General features: G+C 52.7%; 1 protein-coding gene across 3 annotated transcripts; it reads left to right on the top strand.

The window, feature by feature from the left end:
* The first annotated feature begins 547 nt into the window (after nucleotides 1–547).
* Duox2 (dual oxidase 2) lies at nucleotides 548–16,517 on the top strand. 3 transcript variants are annotated; one of them, XM_052181471.1, is made up of 32 exons: nucleotides 548–617; nucleotides 887–976; nucleotides 1,241–1,405; nucleotides 1,919–2,106; nucleotides 2,290–2,491; nucleotides 2,652–2,818; nucleotides 3,416–3,476; nucleotides 3,588–3,684; nucleotides 4,049–4,139; nucleotides 4,633–4,735; nucleotides 5,245–5,408; nucleotides 5,930–6,105; nucleotides 6,303–6,421; nucleotides 6,722–6,859; nucleotides 7,107–7,220; nucleotides 7,386–7,588; nucleotides 7,849–8,034; nucleotides 8,880–9,105; nucleotides 9,188–9,281; nucleotides 10,619–10,806; nucleotides 11,271–11,340; nucleotides 11,592–11,770; nucleotides 11,951–12,181; nucleotides 12,257–12,356; nucleotides 12,999–13,048; nucleotides 13,324–13,451; nucleotides 13,687–13,840; nucleotides 14,995–15,227; nucleotides 15,413–15,571; nucleotides 15,876–16,031; nucleotides 16,126–16,254; nucleotides 16,395–16,517. In XM_052181471.1, the coding sequence occupies exons 1-32, from the start codon at nucleotides 548–550 to the stop codon at nucleotides 16,515–16,517; spliced, it is 4,554 nt and encodes a 1,517-aa protein (XP_052037431.1). The 3 variants fall into 3 exon arrangements, with proteins under 3 accessions (XP_052037431.1, XP_052037429.1, XP_052037430.1); XM_052181469.1 differs by having other exon boundaries at nucleotides 11,271–11,383; nucleotides 11,551–11,770; XM_052181470.1 differs by having other exon boundaries at nucleotides 10,619–10,808; nucleotides 11,252–11,344; nucleotides 11,551–11,770.
* Nucleotides 16,518–18,434: the final 1,917 nt, after the last annotated feature.

The raw sequence follows: 18,434 nt of genomic DNA, 5'->3' as shown, positions 1-18,434 counted from the left end.
CGCAGAGAGAAGGGTGAAAGTGCGTCCAGGAAGGGTGAAGATTCTCGGAGCTGCGGGCGCGAAGAGCGCGGGCGGGGAGCGGAGCAAAGAAACAAAATCTCCCAAAACACGGAAAACTGTTGAAGCCGCCGGAGCCTTACACCGGAGGTTGGGTCTCCTAGCTCCTCTCTCTCCTTTGCACGCACCTTCACCCTAGATGAGGATGAGGTTGGCTGCGGGTCCCAGTTCATTAGCCTCTCTCCCTTTTCTATCCCCCTCCTGGAGAAGCAGTGTGTGGGAAATTGGGGTGAGAGTACTAGGTTTTAGAACACACACACACACACACACACACACCCGACAGTCCCGCTGTACTCCTTGCCCAGGATGTTCATGTGATTGAAATCGGCACTCAGACAGGGCTAGGGTGGAAGACCCTACCAGGTTGTTCCAGAAAGCGCACCGCGAAGATGTGGGGCCTAAGTAACACCTCTCTGCTCCTCTCCCAGTACCAGCTGTGGGAGTGCGTGTCCTTCACACACCGCCTCCCACCGCCGGGATCAAGGACAGCATGCTTCCAACAAGCCCCAAGTCACTAGTGCTCCTGGGCGCTCTGCTGACTGGACTCCTGGGTCCCGCGGGTAAGTAGTAGGAGCCTCTTGCTGGAGGGGGTCAGTCAGTGTCCCAAGGGAGTGTGGAAAGGGAGAGGTGCAGGCAGGTGGCCCCTGGAAGCTGGGAGACCTTATCCATCTCTTATTGGGCTAGTGAGATGGAAGACTCCTGACCGCCTCGGCCCGGCCCGGCCGGCGAACGGGTTGGCGATAGAGTTCATTGGCCGGAGTTAACCCATCAGGTCGTGCAGGGGTTTCTGGAGGGTTAATGCTAAGCAGAAGGCTCTCTGCTCCCACAGGTGGCCAGGACGCACCCTCACTGCCCTGGGAAGTGCAGCGCTACGACGGCTGGTTTAATAATCTGAAGTACCACCAGCGCGGCGCTGCAGGTAAACGCTGCCTTCTGCAGGGAGGGCGTGCAGGGAGGGTGTGCAGGGAAGGCGTGCAGGGAGGGCGTGCAGGGGGGGCGTGCAGGGGGGGGGGGCGTGCAGGGAGTGTGGGGAGAGGAAGCGGGCGGCCGGCGGGGTGGTATTCTCACCACATTCTTAGGCACTCCCGGGGTAGAAAGTGGGGGCGGGGTGAGAGCTAAGAAAAACCAGATCCTTCTTAGGGACCGGGAGCGTTGGTCCAACTCAACTCTCTGCCCCCTCCAGGGTCGCGGCTGCGTCGCCTGGTACCGGCTAATTACGCTGACGGCGTTTATCAGGCTCTGGAGGAGCCGCTGCTGCCCAACCCTCGCCTGCTAAGCGATGCGGTGGCTAAGGGCAAAGCAGGGCTGGCCTCGGTCCACAACCGCACAGTGCTGGGGGTCTTCTTTGGTGAGTGTAGGAAGAGGAAACCAGGGTGGATCTGACTGAAGCTTGTTGAGTGTCCAGGGAAGGGACCACCGCGACTTGCAGAAAAAGAACTTTCCAAGAAGGGCTTCTGCTATCATCTTTGAGGACTTGGGTGTGATGCGGGGATCTTTCTCTTACACCTTACTCCCAACCAACAAGTACCTTGGGTCGCCCACTAGAACTCTCAGGAACGGATGCCCTGACCATTGCTCTCCTCAAGACACTAATGATTGCCACAGAGAGGTGAAGGGAGCTTGTTTTTCAAATCTTATTCCGCGCTCCCCCCACACACACACACTCCGCAACGACATTGGCACGTTCATGAGGGGATGCTGCATTCTGTTTAGAAGATCAAGTCTGTCACAGGGGATAAGCTTAAGAGACAGCGTTGAAGCTTGTGCTCTGACCTCTGTGCCCTGATAATTCAGAGGCCTTTCTGGTCCTAAGGAGAGCAGGACCTGGTGATTTACCCACCACCTTGCTCCCTTAACCCAGGCTACCACGTGCTCTCGGACCTGGTGAGTGTGGAAACACCAGGCTGCCCCGCAGAGTTCCTCAACATTTACATCCCACCTGGGGACCCGGTGTTCGACCCTGACAAGCGCGGGAACGTGGTGCTGCCCTTTCAGAGGAGCCGCTGGGACCACAGCACCGGACAGAGCCCCAGCAACCCCCGGGACCAGGTGAGGCCAGGCAGCCAAAGGCGGGCGGGGGGGGGGGGGGCAGAGAGGCGGGAGAGGTCTGAGGCTGATCTGCTGGAGGCCTGGGGTCTGGCTGGGAAGGCCAGGCAGGGTGAGGCTCTTCCCCCCTCCCCCCAGCAGGCACAGCCTGGTCCTCCTGACCCTGCTCATCTGCCCTCCCTGCAGAGCAACCAGGTGACCGGCTGGCTGGACGGCAGCGCCATCTATGGCTCCTCTCATTCCTGGAGCGACACTCTGAGGAGCTTCTCTGGAGGACAGCTGGCTTCTGGGTCCGACCCTGCTTTCCCGCGGGACACCCAGAGCTCTTTGCTCATGTGGATGGCACCAGACCCCGCCACGGGGCGGGGCGGGCCCCAGGGGCTGTATGGTGAGGCTGCGGGGCCCTGGCAGGAGGGGTAGGGTTGGAGGCACCAGGCTGCTGGGGGGGGGGGGGCTGCGTACTGGGGGAGGGGGTCTGCCTGTGGGTCTGTGCTCCCCTGACTCAAGCTGTTGTCCATCTCCTGTCTTGCTGCCCCACATGGATGCAGCCTTCGGGGCTCAGCGCGGGAACAGGGAGCCCTTTCTGCAGGCAATGGGCTTGTTGTGGTTTCGCTATCACAACCTGTGTGCCAGGAAGCTGGCACAGGAGCACCCGGACTGGGGGGATGAGGAGCTGTTCCAGCATGCTCGCAAGAAGGTCATTGCCACCTACCAGGTGAGTCCTGTCGTGGGTCCAGGGAGCTTCTGCGCCCCGCCCCCCCCCCCCAAGCTTCCCTGGTCTTAGACAATGCCCTTCCCTGTATACTCCTTTCTGGGAGAGCCCTTCTTCAGGGAGAGCTAATGTGTAGGAAAAACTACTGTACAATATAGAGAGGAAATGCTCTGTTCATGCCAGATAATTTGGGGTTTGATCAATACTTAACATCTCTCTTCTTTCCTCAATAAATTCTTTGAAGAATCTAGCACTTGATGCTATTTGGTTTTGTTGTTGTTGTTGTTGTTGTTGTGTTGTTTTGTTTTCAATGTTTTTTCTTCCATGATGTGTGCAAGATCTAGGGAGACTGCTCCCCCAGGAAAGCTTTCCCAGTCCCGGATCATGCCCCTCTTCTAGTTGTGACCCTTATTCCCAAAAGGGTTAGTGGGAATATATATGAACAACCCCTGTGACTGTTTGCATGGGTGATTTGGCTTGTGATTATAATTTAGTTGCCTGCCCCTCCTTCCTCTACAACTGGCCTGGCCTGGTCCTGCGCCCAAGCCTTCCTTCCCTAAGGCTCAGTCCAACCTTTTCTTTTCCTTCTCTAACCCTCAGAACATTGCTCTATACCAATGGCTGCCCAGCCTCCTGCAGAAAACACCTCCAGAGTATTCAGGTAATGAGGAGGAGTTGTGGAAAGTGGGGACACCCAAGTGGAAGCCCCACAGACAAAAGAAAGTTAGATTTGTGATGCCAGGGTGTGAGGTAAGGCGCTGTCTTGATGCAGGGTACAGCCCTTACATGGACCCCAGCATCTCCCCAGAGTTCGTGGTGGCCTCTGAGCAGTTCCTCTCTACTATGGTGCCCCCCGGGGTCTACATGAGGTAAGGGACAGGCTGCTGGTTGGAGCTGCACAGTATTGGCGGTAGCTTGAGACAGAACTGTTGCGGGGGGGGGGGGGGGGGGATGCTGAGCCGGGATCCTGGGCTGGGAAGCTAGGGATCCATGGGATCTCCTAGCTCTGAGAGCAGGATTCTGTTTGCTGAGTGTGGGGCGTGTCTGCTTGCTGGGGCGCCTCTGACCTCCCACCATAGAGATCACTGTCTGCAAATCCAAGCCAATGTTCAAGAAAACTCAGGGGTCATCCTTCACTTCTGTCCAGCCTGGAGAAACACTCACCTCACTCACCACATTAGCTTCCGAATTTCCTCCGAATTCCCTCCTTGTGTTTTTGCTACCCTGTTTCAGAAACTCCAGCTGTCATTTCCGGAGATTCCCGATGGAAGGTTCCAACAGCTCTCCAGCTCTCAGGCTCTGCAACAGTTACTGGATTCGGGAGGTTAGCATGAGATCAGGCTCAGAGAATGAGGGGCGGGCAGGGTGGGGTCAAAGTCACTTAGTGTCAATACTTGGAAACAAGGGGTTGACTCTTGAGCCACAGAGCCCCAAGTAGCCAGCAAAAGGCAGAGAAAATCATCTGGAGAGAATTGTTCATGAGAGCTGGAAACGCCTGGGCATGGGGCAGTGTGCAGGCCGTGCTAGCTGCTTGGGAAGCTCAGGCAGGACTGCTGCTGGAACCCATGTGTGCAAGCAATCTACCAAGATAAGAGAGAGGAAAGGAAAGGAAGTAGAGGGAGAGGGAAGGGGAGAGGGAGGGGAGCAGGAGGGGAGAGAGAGAGACAGACAGAGAGAGAGAGAGAGAGAGAGAGAGAGAGAGAGAGAGAGAGAGAGAATATGAATGCAAGTCTGAGGGTGACTGGAGGGGGGGGGCTGTTTTCCTGAGGTGCTACTGGTCCAGGGTCAAAAATCTTGAGTTTAGTGTTTACTTCCAGAACCCCAACCTGAAGACTGCTCAGGATGTAGACCAGCTGCTGCTGGGAATGGCTTCCCAGATCTCAGAGCTGGAGGACAGGATAGTGATTGAAGACTTGAGAGGTGAGCTCAGAGGGTGGGGTGTCAGAGCTGGCAGGCTGAGGGGCCTTCTGAGTTAGCCAACACGCAGCCCTGGGGTACCCATGATGCAGAAACACAGACGTACACTCTCAGACTTCAAATAAATGTCAGAGGAAATTGAGACTTGTTTTATAGTTTTGTGTTTGTGTTGCTTTTATTTTAAGTTGACTGTGCCTAAATATGGTGGGCATGGAGTGGTACAGAAATCGGACACCGTCTCTGGTGTTTACTTAAGTCTTAAGGCTTCTTATCCAGTCGTGTTTTAAAGTTGGGCCGTGCAGAGAAGGAACTTTCTGGCTGGTATCAAGACTTATCTTGACTCTTAGAAACTCTTTTTAGAGAAAGTACCCCTGAACACACATGGTGACAGGGGCTCCACAGCAAACAAGGTCACTGATGTCATGTAGACAAGTGCTGGGGACAGCTGGGTGTAAGGCTGCAATGCACGGAGAGGGTTGGGATGACTGACTCAAAGTCTGGTCTCTTTCCAGATTACTGGCCTGGCCCAGAGAGATTCTCCCGCACAGACTACGTGGCTAGCAGTATCCAACGTGGCCGAGATATGGGGATGCCCAGTTACAGCCAGGCTCTGCTGGCCTTGGGACTGGAGCCTCCTAAGAACTGGAGTGCTCTCAACCCCCAAGTAGACCCCCAGGTTAATATAAATAATAATAGCAATACAATAATAAAGGCAGTTGGGGGGGTTCAGTTGGTAATGTGCTTATCACACAAGCATGAGGACCTGAATTTGGATATTCAGCACCCCCATAAAGTCTGAGATGTTTTTGGGATCCCAGTTCTAAGGAGGCAGACAGGACGACTCCTGATCCTTACTTGACAGCCACCCCAGCCAAAACAGGGATACCCACGTTTAGGGAGAGAGACCTTGTTTCAAAGAGTGATTGAGGAACATTCCCTGTGCCAACCACTGGCATCTACATGCACCCATACTCATGTACAGAAACATGTACCCACAAACACATACATACATACACAAGATAGTGGCAGCCAAAACTTTCTACAGCCGTGCTGTTCCCGATATCTCCACACAGACGAACTCACATTTGATCGACGTAAGCATTTATGAGGTAGTTGCTCTCTGGGTTGCAGTGTTACTGATGACATTGCTGGTGAGCTCACGTGCACACACATTTGTTACCTTCCGTGATGCTCCAGGTGCTGGAGGCCACAGCTGCTCTGTACAACCAGGACCTGTCCCAGTTGGAACTGCTCCTGGGTGGACTCCTGGAGAGCCACGGGGACCCTGGACCTCTATTCAGCAGCATCATTCTTGACCAGTTTGTGAGGCTCCGGGATGGTGACCGCTACTGGTTTGAGAACACTAGGAATGGGTAAGGTCTGGCTGGGCCCTGCTTCAGACTTCACCTTGGCGTGGCCCCGACCCTCCGTCCAGCCCTCACAGGCCTCCAGGGGCCTACCACACTTTCATCCACTCCAGTCTCCTTCTTCACATGAATCTTTGAGGCTGAGGTCACCGCAAGACTAAAATCCCCTTCCTATCCCAGCAATGGCCTTTCCCCCCATTTAGGCTCTTCTCCGAGGAGGAGATTGCAGAAATCAGAAACACCACCTTGCGGGATGTACTGGTAGCTGTCTCCAGTGTGGACCCCAGTGCCTTGCAGCCCAATGTTTTCTTCTGGCAGGAAGGTGAGTATCCTGGGAGAACAGATAAGCAATAGTATGGGGCCAGAGTCGTCTGTGCTGTGCCACATGCTTTTTGTGTCGGGCTGCCTCCTGTGCTGTCTGTGCCGGCCCCAGAGCTATACCTAGCAATTGAGTGGGGTGGATCCTCAAAAACTAGATATGGAAGAGGTCTTTTGAGAGGAACAAGTTCCAACGGGGTAGGTTTGGGGATGGGAGAAGATATCTGGTCCTTCCTACGACAGGGGAAGAGGCCACCCAAGGAGTAGGGCTCTTGGACTCAGGCTTCTGTGACTTATTCCTCAGGTGCACCCTGTCCACAGCCTCAGCAACTCACAACTGAAGGCTTGCCCCAGTGCGTGCCCGTTACTGTGATTGACTACTTTGAGGGCAGTGGTGCTGGCTATGGTGTCACCCTCCTGGCTGTCTGCTGCTTTCCCTTAGGTAAGGGCTTAAGCTCTCCCTACCCCTTTTCTGACCTCCTCCTCTTCACAGCCTGGCCCTGTCCATTCCTCCTCCTACCCTACCCCACCCCACTACCCTCTGCCACCCCCCTCATGCTGGCTTTCAGGGCTAGCTGCTTTGCATAGCTTGAGCCAGGCTGAGGTAAGGCGCTCTACAGGAAGCTCCCCTTGAAGCTATGAACAAAGGTTCTCCTTCCCTCTCACGAGTCTCTTCTGGTTCCCTTCAGTGAGCCTTATTGTTGCTGGGGTGGTGGCTCATTTCCGGAAACGAGAACGCAAGATGTTACTAAAGAAGGGCAAAGAGAGTCTGAAGAAACATCCAGCCAGTGATGGAGTACCAGGTGAGAAGTCTGAGGACCAGGAGCATGGGAAGGAGCCAGGGCCTGAGGAAAAGAAACATGTTTCAGAGTGGGATGGTAGCCAGGCTCACTAGAACTACATGCTCAGATCAGAGAATCACACGGACTCAAAGACCTCTGCTGCGTCACCCATTGTCCTTTCCTCAGCTATGGAGTGGCCAGGCCCTAAGGAGAAGAGCTATCCAGTCACTCTCCAGCTGCTTCCAGACAGGAGTCTGAAGGTTCTTGACAAAAGACTCACCGTGCTCCGTAGCATCCAACTGCAGCCCCCACAGCAGGTCAACCTCATCCTGTCCAGCAACCGTGGACGCCGCACCCTGCTGCTCAAGATTCCCAAGGAGTATGACCTGGTAGGCTCTCCTGCCTCCCTCTGTGGGCTGTTTTCATATGCATCCCCTCTCATATTCAAGTCTTCTCAGCTACAGAGTTTACCCGTGAAGGCTGATGCTGGAGAAGGAGGCTCCTTTCAGGAGCTTCCAGACTCACTTGACCCCCTGAGGTCACCCTCTGACCACAGCCTGGATGGTCAGGGAGGAGACCTGAGGTTCTTTGAAGCAGGGTAAGATCAGAAAAGCCTGCTCCAGACATGATGAACTTTTCTCCAACCTAGGTGCTGATGTTTAACTCTGAAGAGGACCGGGGTGCCTTCGTGCAGCTGTTGCAAGACCTCTGTGTCTGCAGTGCTCCGGGCCTCCACATAGCTGAGATGGATGAGAAGGAGCTTTTGAGAAAGGCTGTGACCAAGCAGCAGCGGGAAGGCATCTTGGAGATCTTCTTCAGACAGCTTTTTGCTCAGGTGCCATGGGTTATACTTGACTCCAGGGATGGAGCCAACCTGAGCTGACTGGGTTTGCGTGAGTGAATTAAGATCCACACTGTAGGCTAGAGACAGACAGGCTTGGGTCCTTAGGCAAGTCACATGTTCTTGTCTCTGTATTCCTCGCCTCACCATCTAATGAACAGTGACTAAAACTGTGTCCGCTGCACTGCTGAGAGGGGCGGGTGAGATCATCTAGGTGACAGATCAGCAACTGACTTGGAAACTTATTAGAAACACTGATTCTCGGGATCCTCCCTAAACAGACCGAATGAGGGGCTCTGGGGGTGATCCCCAGAAAGCTTCATTTTAACAAATCTTTCTAGGTGATGCTGATATAGACTTGAGTTTGAAAATCACCATTTTATAGACAGTGTTTAGCCTAAGTACTTGGTACATTGCAGGTATGACTAATGGTAGTGATATGTGAGTTTTATATTATCTGTACATTGATAGAATTCAGATTCTGGGCACATGGCAGCACCATCGGAATTAGCATGAACATAAGGCTCAGCTCTGTCATGTTGCAGCCGACATCCACTGCCTCTGAACAGGCTCTTTCTCTTCATTTCCCCAGCTTTCCTCCCTTTCCTCCCCATCAGTACTATCCTTGCTGGATGGAGCTTGGGTCCAGAGAGAAGCAGAAGGCTTGTAAAGATTCAGTGGACCCCTCCTGTGGGAGCGTAGAGGCCCCAATCAGTATATTTAGGAGTGGGTTTTCTGAAATGCACGCAAGGGAGATACAAAGTCATTGAACTGCTTCCATCCCAGCAGGGTAAGCTAGGCCTCACCTCCTCTCCCTCTCTGCGACTGCCCAAGTGCAGGTGCTGGATATCAATCAGGCTGATGCAGGGACTCTGCCCCTGGACTCATCCCAGCAAGTACGAGAGGCCCTGACCTGTGAGCTGAGCAGAGCTGAGTTCGCGGACTCCCTAGGCCTCAAGCCCCAGGATATGTTTGTGGAGTCCATGTTTTGTCTGGCCGACAAGGATGGCAATGGCTACATATCCTTCCGGGAGTTCCTGGACATCCTGGTGGTCTTCATGAAAGGTGGGGGTGGGGACTAGCAGAGCATCTGAGGAACCACGAGTTTATCAGCAAGGAGGTGACCTATAGCCCCTTTCTCTCTCAGGTTCCCCAGAGGATAAGTCCCGCCTAATGTTTACCATGTATGACCTGGATGGAAATGGCTTCCTCTCCAAGGATGAATTCTTCACCATGATGCGGTACAGGCTGGGTCTTTCCAATCCTGAAATATCGTAATGTTTTAAACAGGAAAGCAATTCAGATCAGAGGAGGGCAGGCAAGGTGGCTGAGTGGTCACCCATGTTGAATGGTACATCCTATATCCTGAATCCTCAAGACGTCCAACTTCAAAACATCACCTAGGCAGGTCCCTGCCTTTAGCAGGGTCTGTATCCACACAATCTAAAATTACCAGAAACATTGCTCTAGTTTTAAAATGTCAACAAAGACCAGCTGTGAGCAGTCTAAACTGCTCATTCCCAAGGGCAGAGTCTTAGTAATAACTCCCCTCAAACACCACAAGGCATATCTCTTCATTTCTTCTCGAATCTGATTTTATTTTCATGCTGAGATTAACATGTAGACATTTGGTCCACTGAAAAAGACAAACTCATTTTTATCTTATGTACATTGGTGTTTTGCCTGCATATATGTCTGTGTGGGGTGTCAGATCCCCTGGAATTGGAATTACAGACAGTTGTTGTGAGCTGCCATGTGGGTGCTGGGAACTGAACCTGGGTCATCTGGAAGAACAGCCAGTGCTCTTAACCACTGAGCCATCTCTCCGGTTCCCCAACATGGACTTCTAAAACAGTAAAAATGACTGCAGCCTGTATCTCCTCAGCATGTCACTGCAGGTCTAGTCCTGGCTATGTTTTAGAAAATTCAGGAGGAGGTCCCATCAGCAATGGCAGTTCCCACTTTTTCAGCCTATAATAAAATGTGTGCCTCTTGCTTTACTTCAGTGGCATGATGCTTTTTAGCATGGTGATGGTGCTTGCTGGGTCTTGCACACACATTTGTTTTTGTCCCAGTGGACAACGTAAGAAGAGTTGCCACTGCAGCTGTCACTGTGGGTGCCAGCAGACTTGGGCCTGAGCAGGATCTCCACATGCCCTAGGGTATTAGCGGAAGGAGGCAGCTGCCATTTTAGCCACTCCCCTTCCACACTCTAGTGTCCTATTTGGATGATGAAAGTGGGATCTCAGAGGTGGATGCGTATGGGTGGGTTTCCACAGAAGAGAGTCAGCGACCAGCCCATCACAAGAGAGGGCCATGGTGTATTCTCGGCCCATCTTTGCAGCAAGTGTTATCTTTCCCATTTGTTTCCATTTCTTTGAGAGAGGCACTGCTTTTCTAAGCTGTCAAGGTCCTTTGAGTTTGTGGCCATCACATCACTAGCCTTAGTGTCACCTTCAGGCCGAATGACACCTCCCAGTGTCATTTCCCAGGTTGATGGTGACCACATTAGGCAATCTGGAGATCTGTGCAAGCCTGACCTGGCTGGATCATAGCTACTGTTTCTATACTCCTCTAGGTCCTTCATCGAGATCTCCAACAACTGCCTGTCCAAGGACCAGCTGGCTGAGGTGGTAGAATCCATGTTCCGGGAGTCAGGCTTCCAGGACAAGGAGGAGCTGACCTGGGAGGACTTCCATTTCATGCTGCGGGACTACGACAAAGATCTCCGATTCACACAGCTCTGTGTGAGAGGTGGAGCTGGAGGTGTGTGAGTGTGGAAGGAAGGCGAGCAGTCGTCAAAACAGAGTTTCTAGTTGACATAACACGGGTCTTATTTTCTTTCCTCCAAGTCCTTAGTGGTTAGGACCGAGCTCAGCATGGCTGTTCAGGGACAAGTTGTATATTGTGCGAAGTTGCTCAGCCAAGGGGCACACATGGCATCGGCCTGAGACATGTGGCCAGAGCAGGGGACCTTGTTTTCTTTCTCACAAAGGACATGTAGAGTTCTATCTTCAAGAGGGTAGCCCCTATTTTCTTTGTGCACAGTTAGCACACAGTCTGCCCCGGGTACAGGGAGGGAAATGGGGCTGAAGCCCCAGATCTGAACATGACTAAGTCACTAATGATTGCGGAACAGCCTTTCCAGGGCCCAGGAGGAGAGGACAGTCTCCCATCCCACCCTCTGCCCTTCCAGAGAAGCCAATCTGAGCTCCTGTTCTCTTTTCCAGGCACCAGGGACATCGTTAGACAAGGCGGTGCCTGTCGAGTCTCATTCATCACCCGGACTCCTGGGAACAAGTGTGTGGGATGGGAAGGACTGGTGGTCTCCTTGGCTAGATCCGTGGAGGGGAACAAAGAAAGGAAGCCTAACTAGCTCATCAGCCACTGATCAGATATTTGCCTTGGCAGGGTCGGGGGAGTGGGAACTGCTTACCCCCCTCCAGTGTTATGACCGTCCTTCGTGGTTACCAGAGCTTCACTTATGGGTAGTACTGAGGGAAGGCCAAGGAACCCCTTTCTCATGACTGCCCTGTCTATGACTGCCACAGGGTAACGGGGCCCTCTCCCCAGCTGTATACGGAGGCGCTGCCGGAGAAAATGCAGAGGGGCTTCCTGGCCCAGAAGTTCAAGCAGTTCAAGAGATTTGTGGAAAACTACCGGCGTCACATTGTGTGTGTTACAATCTTCTCAGCCATCTGCATAGGCCTGTTTGCAGACCGTGCCTACTGTAAGAGTGCCAGGTTGTGGGCAGTGGGCAGGGAGCATGCCATACCTCAATGGGGAGTGAAGAGTCCTCTGGCTGCCCTTCCCAGTCCTCAGTGTCTGGGCGGCAGAGCCCAGGCATTCTGACTCAGGCTCAGGCTTCTGTCTTGTGTGCAATGCTGATCCGCCTCAACTCTGACCCCAGACTATGGCTTTGCCTCACCACCCTCGGACATCGAAGAAACCACCTATGTGGGCATCATCCTGTCCCGAGGCACGGCGGCCAGTGTCTCCTTCATGTTTTCCTACATCCTGCTCACCATGTGCCGCAACCTCATCACCTTCTTGCGGGAGACCTTCCTCAACCGCTACATTCCCTTCGATGCCGCTGTGGACTTCCATCGCTGGATTGCTATGGCCGCAGTTGTCCTAGCAAGTATGTGGCTCCTGGGTTGGGAGCTGGGAGCAGGGTTGGTCCAAGTTACTATCTCTGACCTGATGTGTCTTTCAGTTTTGCACAGTGTTGGACATGCAGTCAATGTGTACATCTTCTCAGTCAGTCCCCTCAGTCTGATGGCCTGTGTCTTCCCTAACGTCTTTGTGAATGATGGGTCAGTTCAGGGGAAGGCACCCCTAGGGTCCTCTGGGTGGGCCTATGGGTGTAATAGGAAAGAAATAGATGGCCACAGAAGCACAGAGTCTTGGTGCATGAAGGCGCAAAGCTGTCCCTCATGGGGAAGCTGAAAAGTGACTGATTGTCCTTCAGGAAGGAAGCTGACTGTGACTGGCCAGGAAAGGACCTTAGGAGATGACATCAGAGCCTCTTTCCCATTTGACACACAGTTTATTATCTCAGTTTGATATCTGCTCATTGGGCAAATATTTATACACCATGTGCTGTGTGTTTTATTCAAGTACCAAAGAGCAGGGCTATTCCAGATATGTGCAATCAACACTTTTGCTATGCACTCGATGCTGCTGTCCACAGAATGCAATTCCCTGCCCTCACTAATCTCACAGAATAATGGACCAAGTACTCCAGGAGGCAAGCAAGGGTCAGCTGCAGGAAGAGAATGTGAGATAGACTAGAGGAAAAGCTGTGGGGGGTGAGGGGTGGAACCGTGACAGTGGACAGTGGAAGGATCCCTTAGCCATCTTAGTGGAGGCCTAGTAACCTCAGGAGTTGGGGGGTGGCATCAGGCTGTGGTGTGGGAGTGGCTCACCCCGAGGCTCACTGTGACTATATCCCACAGGTCCAAGCTTCCCCCAAAGTACTACTGGTGGTTCTTCGAGACAGTTCCAGGTAGGAAGTGGATCTGTGTTGGGGATCTGAGCTCTCCCACTGCATATCTCCTCCTTTCTCTCCTCTTCCTGAATATACACTGGTATGTAATAGCCGCACGCCCCTTTCTGACTGGCCAGCCCTCACACCGGCTCCAGCCCCTACAGACATGCTATTCTGAAGCACTGAAGCAAAAGAGTGCAAGTCAGGTCACACGTGTGGGGAGCTGTCCTGGTGTACTCTCTGCTTGGATGAGGTTCCAGCGATACCCGTTGACCCTGTCCTCCTGCCCCCAGGTATGACAGGAGTCCTCCTGCTCCTGGTCCTGGCCATCATGTACGTCTTCGCCTCCCACCACTTCCGCCGCCACAGTTTCCGGGGCTTCTGGCTGACCCACCACCTCTACATTGTGCTTTATGCCCTGGTGAGTGCCCTCCCAGGGATAAGGATGAACCTGGAGGGGGACACTTGGGATGGAAAGGGAGGGTAAAGTAGGAAAGATGGAGAATTAGACCCAAGGACTGTGATCCTGAGCTCTGAGACCCCACCCTGGGGTCTATGCTGCCCGTCAGACCCAGTGCCTGGGTGGGCCATGCCTGACAAGGAGGAGCCACGGGTGGCCTGGTGGGCGGAGCTATACTAACTGGCCTTGTTTCCAGCTCATCATCCATGGCAGCTATGCCCTCATCCAACTACCCAGCTTCCACATCTACTTCCTGGTCCCGGCGATTATCTACGGAGGGGACAAGCTGGTGAGCCTGAGCCGGAAGAAGGTGGAGATCAGCGTAGTGAAGGCGGAGCTGCTGCCTTCAGGTAAGACCTGGTCTGACTCAGGCATGGAGAACCAGTCTGCTCCTCAGACATGGTGGGGGCTTGTCAGGTTTCCTGACCCCTACCTCTGACAGCCTCTCGAGGAACCCTGAACCCTGAAGATTTTCTGATAGAAATGCCACCCTAAGAAGGGCTATGCTTAGTTTCTTGTGAGACTTGCAGACAAGGGGCTGGGGAGATAGATAACTGAGAGTTAAGAGCACGTTCTGCTCTTTCAAAGGACCTGAGTCAGTTCCTGGCACCCATGTCAGGAAGCTCATGACCAGCTCCAGGGAATACAGTGCCCTCTTCTGCCCTTTATAGGCACCTGCACTCATGTGTGCACACACCTACACACAGACACACATATATACACATAATTAAAAATAAAGAAAAAGACCCGCAGACAGTGAGAAGCGGCTGGGAAGAGGCAGGTGAAAAGGAGGCTCCAGGAGGAAGAAAGCTTCCGTGTGCAGCCTGGCGCACATCGGACGGAGAGCAGCAGGTAGCCCCACAGCCAGATTGCCGTTGTGTCTGAACTGGCTGTTGCGGAGGAGAGCGGGAGGAGATTTAGGTATCATAACGTTGTCTGACCTCTAAGATTAACATAGTAAAAAATTCAATTTCATTTCAATTTTATTTCAGTTAAGATTACATGTGGATAAAGGTAAAGTAGCTTTTCACATCCTCTAAAACTTGTTAACATCCCTTTTCAACCAATATAAGTAAACCCGAGGCCCAGCTATGGTCAGGCAACAAACACTATCCACTGAGATTTGGTAACAAAGTATGCTGCTTGTAAGGCCTGCAGGTGTTAGTGAAACCTACCTCCACATGAGGGAGGTCTGAGGGGCTTCTGGGGATCTGAAGAGCCCTTCACCCTGTAGGCTGCTATTCTGGGAGTGCTATGGGCCTGCACACTCTGCAGGATGATGTGAGAGAGAAGAGAGACACTGGATGGTAGCAGGGGTGCCCAGCTCTTCTGTTACACAGGAAACAGGAGAGTCAGTGAACTAGTCTCAGCCCCAGCATACCACCTGCCTAGACCACGTGACTGTGTGAGACCCTCTAGGCCTCGGGAGTGTAGAAAGAACAGACACCTGTCAATCTTCAGGTACAGTTTCTGATCTAGGCTCTTCTCCCCCTCTGACCCCTAGGGGTGACCCACTTGCAGTTCCAGAGGCCCAAGACGTTTGAGTACAAATCAGGGCAGTGGGTGCGAATCGCCTGCCTGAGTCTGGGTACCAATGAGTACCACCCCTTCACGCTGACCTCTGCACCCCACGAGGACACGCTCAGCCTGCACATCCGGGCTGTGGGACCTTGGACCACTCGCCTCAGAGAGATCTACTCACCCCCAGTGGGTGGCACCTGTGCCAGATACCCAAAGGTGCCCATCCCTGGGAATGTCCCTGTTCCCTGTACCCTGACACTAGATGCCCCAGTACCTTTCCTGACAAGGTAGTCTGAAAGAGTACTGAGGTGCATTGTCCCCTACCTCTGTTAGTCTTCCCCATTTCTGGCCTCACAGTTGGGGCAGGGCCTGGCTCATCTCACTTCTCCTTCTCTTGTCAGCTGTACCTCGATGGACCTTTTGGAGAGGGCCATCAGGAATGGCATAAGTTTGAGGTGTCAGTGCTGGTAGGAGGGGGCATTGGGGTCACCCCCTTTGCCTCCATCCTCAAAGACCTGGTCTTCAAATCGTCCGTGGGCAGCCAGATGCTCTGTAAGAAGGTGAGCATCCTTTCTCTGCGCTGTGTGGGAAATGGGTGGCCCGATGGTGCCCTGCTATCACTGCAGTGCACTCCTGGCTTCCGACTGCAGGGTCTGTGGGGACCATTACACACAGCGGTTCAGATGTCACATCCTGAGCGTGGATGGGGGAGTGGCCAGAAGGACTTTGCTGGCCTTTGTCCACTGGAGACCAAGACCAGAGCATTGCTCTGCACAGGATAACTGAGGCTTCCTAGCATCTCAGAATGTAGGAAGGGGAGCCAGACCTGCCTGGGCGGTCCCTGACCCCAGTTTGTGTCCTCAGATCTACTTCATCTGGGTGACCAGGACTCAGCGGCAGTTTGAGTGGCTGGCCGACATCATCCGGGAGGTGGAGGAGAATGACAGCAGGGACCTGGTGTCTGTGCACATCTATATTACTCAGCTGGCTGAGAAGTTTGACCTCAGGACCACCATGCTGGTAGGTCAGGGCCAGCCAGGCATGGCAGGTGGGCCACTCTCAGGGCCAAGGGTGGGTCCTAGCAGCGACCTTTCTCCCCCATTTTGTTCGCCAGTACATCTGTGAGCGGCACTTCCAGAAGGCGCTGAACAGGAGTTTGTTCACGGGCCTGCGCTCTGTCACCCACTTTGGCCGCCCTCCCTTTGAGCTCTTTTTCAACTCTCTGCAGGAAGTTCACCCACAGGTGGGTCCATTCCCCTCCCACCCTAGGACCCTGTTTCATCTTCTCATCTTGATCTGATTATTGTGGTCAGGCTGGAGAAGCTGGTCTCCCTGGGCAGTGGACATTTCAAGGCTCCAAGGCACATGTCTCTCCATGCACAGGTACATAAGATTGGAGTCTTCAGCTGTGGTCCTCCAGGGATGACCAAGAATGTGGAGAAGTCCTGCCAGCTAATCAACAGGCAGGACCGGGCCCACTTTGTGCATCATTATGAGAACTTCTGAGCCTGCTCTCTTTGGTCCCTGTCCGATTTGCTGCTGTCCTCTCTCTTCATTGCTTCTGTCACTTGAGACCACAGCCAGGGAACTGGAGCCCCGCCCCTCACAGTGCCTATGTTCTGGGCAGGTAGACAAAGCCACTCCAGTGCCTAGCTCATGTCACAGAAAGTTTTGGGATGTGCAGTGAGGAGAGGAAAGCCCCTGTTTCTGACAACTGTGGGTGGGAACAGAACACTGGGGATCATCTCTGATAGGTGATCCCCAAAATTCTCTGATAGGTGATTCACGAAATTGCTGTATTGCCATGGGCTTTTCTTAGGCGAGTCATTTAGGGAAAGCATGACAATCTCCTCTGAGTTTGTCTCAGAGAGCACACACTGAACACCTGCACTGCCTACCTGCTTCAACTCGGGCTCTGGGTCTCCCCCCACCCCCAGCTTCTGCCCCACCCTTCCTGCTCTGAGAAGGTCACAAAGCCATAAGGCTGCCAGAGAACAGATGTCCCAAGCTAATGTCCTCCAGTAGTGTCTGCTGTCTTGACGCTTCAGTGAATTTTCCTGTGAGCATGAAGGTGGTCCCTGAGCTCCAGGCCTAAGACAGCAGTGGCCTCTCTACCACACACCCCAACCCCCTCAGCACCCTTTCCCCAGAGGAAGTAGACCAGCTTCCCTGCTTTGTGAAGTTTGGGCACTGGAAGCCTCTTACTCTAGGGGAATCAGCCACCCAATCACAGTACACAGATGTTACCTCTACCTGTGAAGATCCTTTTCCATCTTTCTCTGGAATTTTACTAAAAAGCTGAGCTGTAACATATGTACAGTTGAGGTATATTTGCAAAAAGTGTATAAATCTGATAGTAGCTACCATCCTGGTCAAGATAGAAAACATTTCAACATTCCAGCCACCTCAGAAGCTTCACCAGTGGAACTCCTTCACGTAAAGGCAACCACTAATGTGACTTCTGTCACTGCACTTTGGGTCCTATGGAATGCACTTTTGATCTTAGCCTCTTTCTCATCCCGTGGTGCGTTTGTGATTCATCTGTGCCATTGTTGGACGTTTGTTCCTTTTTATGGCTGAGTAGCATTCCATTTCAGAGATGTACTGGTCTGTTTAGTCATTATGCTGGTAGACAGTTGGGTTGTTTCTGGGTTTGGCGGATTGTAAATAAAGTTGCTATAAACATTTGCGTGCCTATCTGTTAGTGGTTACAACGCACTACATGCCCTGGATATGGCATTTATCCAGGAGCTGAACTGCTGGGCATGACACTCTATAGCTGGTAGAATTTGTAGCAAGGAGAGTTTCAGGGAAACTCAACATCCCTGAGTTTCTTTTCCTTGGTGGGTTTATTCAGAAGCCAAATATCTCCATAGTGAAGCCATCTCTGACAAAACTGGACAAACAGGCCAGAGCCCAAGAGACCTGGGACTCTGGCACCAATTTTATCTGTGAAGACTACAAAGGAGTGCTGTGCTCCCAAGGTCTTTGAGCCTATTTCTATATTTATTCAGCTGCCTGTGTGTCCCAGACAAATTATATAGATGAGAAGAACACACACATACACACACACACATACACACACACACACACACACACCACAATGTTTTAAAGTTTTCAGTGTATTAAGTTTTAGTCTGTTTAATTTGTTTCATTTATTTATTTTATTGGGTGTACAATGGAAGAGGGAAAATGGATCAAAAGGGAGGCATGGAGGGAAAGAGGGAGGAAGGATGGGAAGGAGGGCAGAAGGAAGGGAGGGAGGGAAGAAGGGAGGGAGGGAGGGAGGGCCATCTTTCCATGCTAGGATGATCCATGCCTTGGGAAGGAAGGCAGTCAGTCCGATCAAATGGGCTGCTATGTAGTTGTGGTGCTTTATCGAAAAGACTTTGGTTCTGGCCTCTTTTTTGATTCCCAAGGGCA

This window comes from Apodemus sylvaticus, chromosome 5, assembly GCF_947179515.1.
Source record: "Apodemus sylvaticus chromosome 5, mApoSyl1.1, whole genome shotgun sequence".
Lineage (NCBI taxonomy): Eukaryota > Metazoa > Chordata > Mammalia > Rodentia > Muridae > Apodemus > Apodemus sylvaticus.
This window is presented reverse-complemented; position numbering and strand designations above follow the sequence as displayed.

Bases quoted from the DNA above. Each gene is read 5' to 3' on its own strand.
- Duox2 (XM_052181469.1), top strand. From the start codon at position 548: ATGCTTCCAACAAGCCCCAAGTCACTAGTGCTCCTGGGCGCTCTGCTG. The intron at 9,106-9,187 runs GTGGGGGTGGGG...TTTCTCTCTCAG, and splicing joins CCTGGTGGTCTTCATGAAAG to GTTCCCCAGAGGATAAGTCC. The intron at 9,282-10,618 runs GTACAGGCTGGG...ATACTCCTCTAG, and splicing joins GAATTCTTCACCATGATGCG to GTCCTTCATCGAGATCTCCA.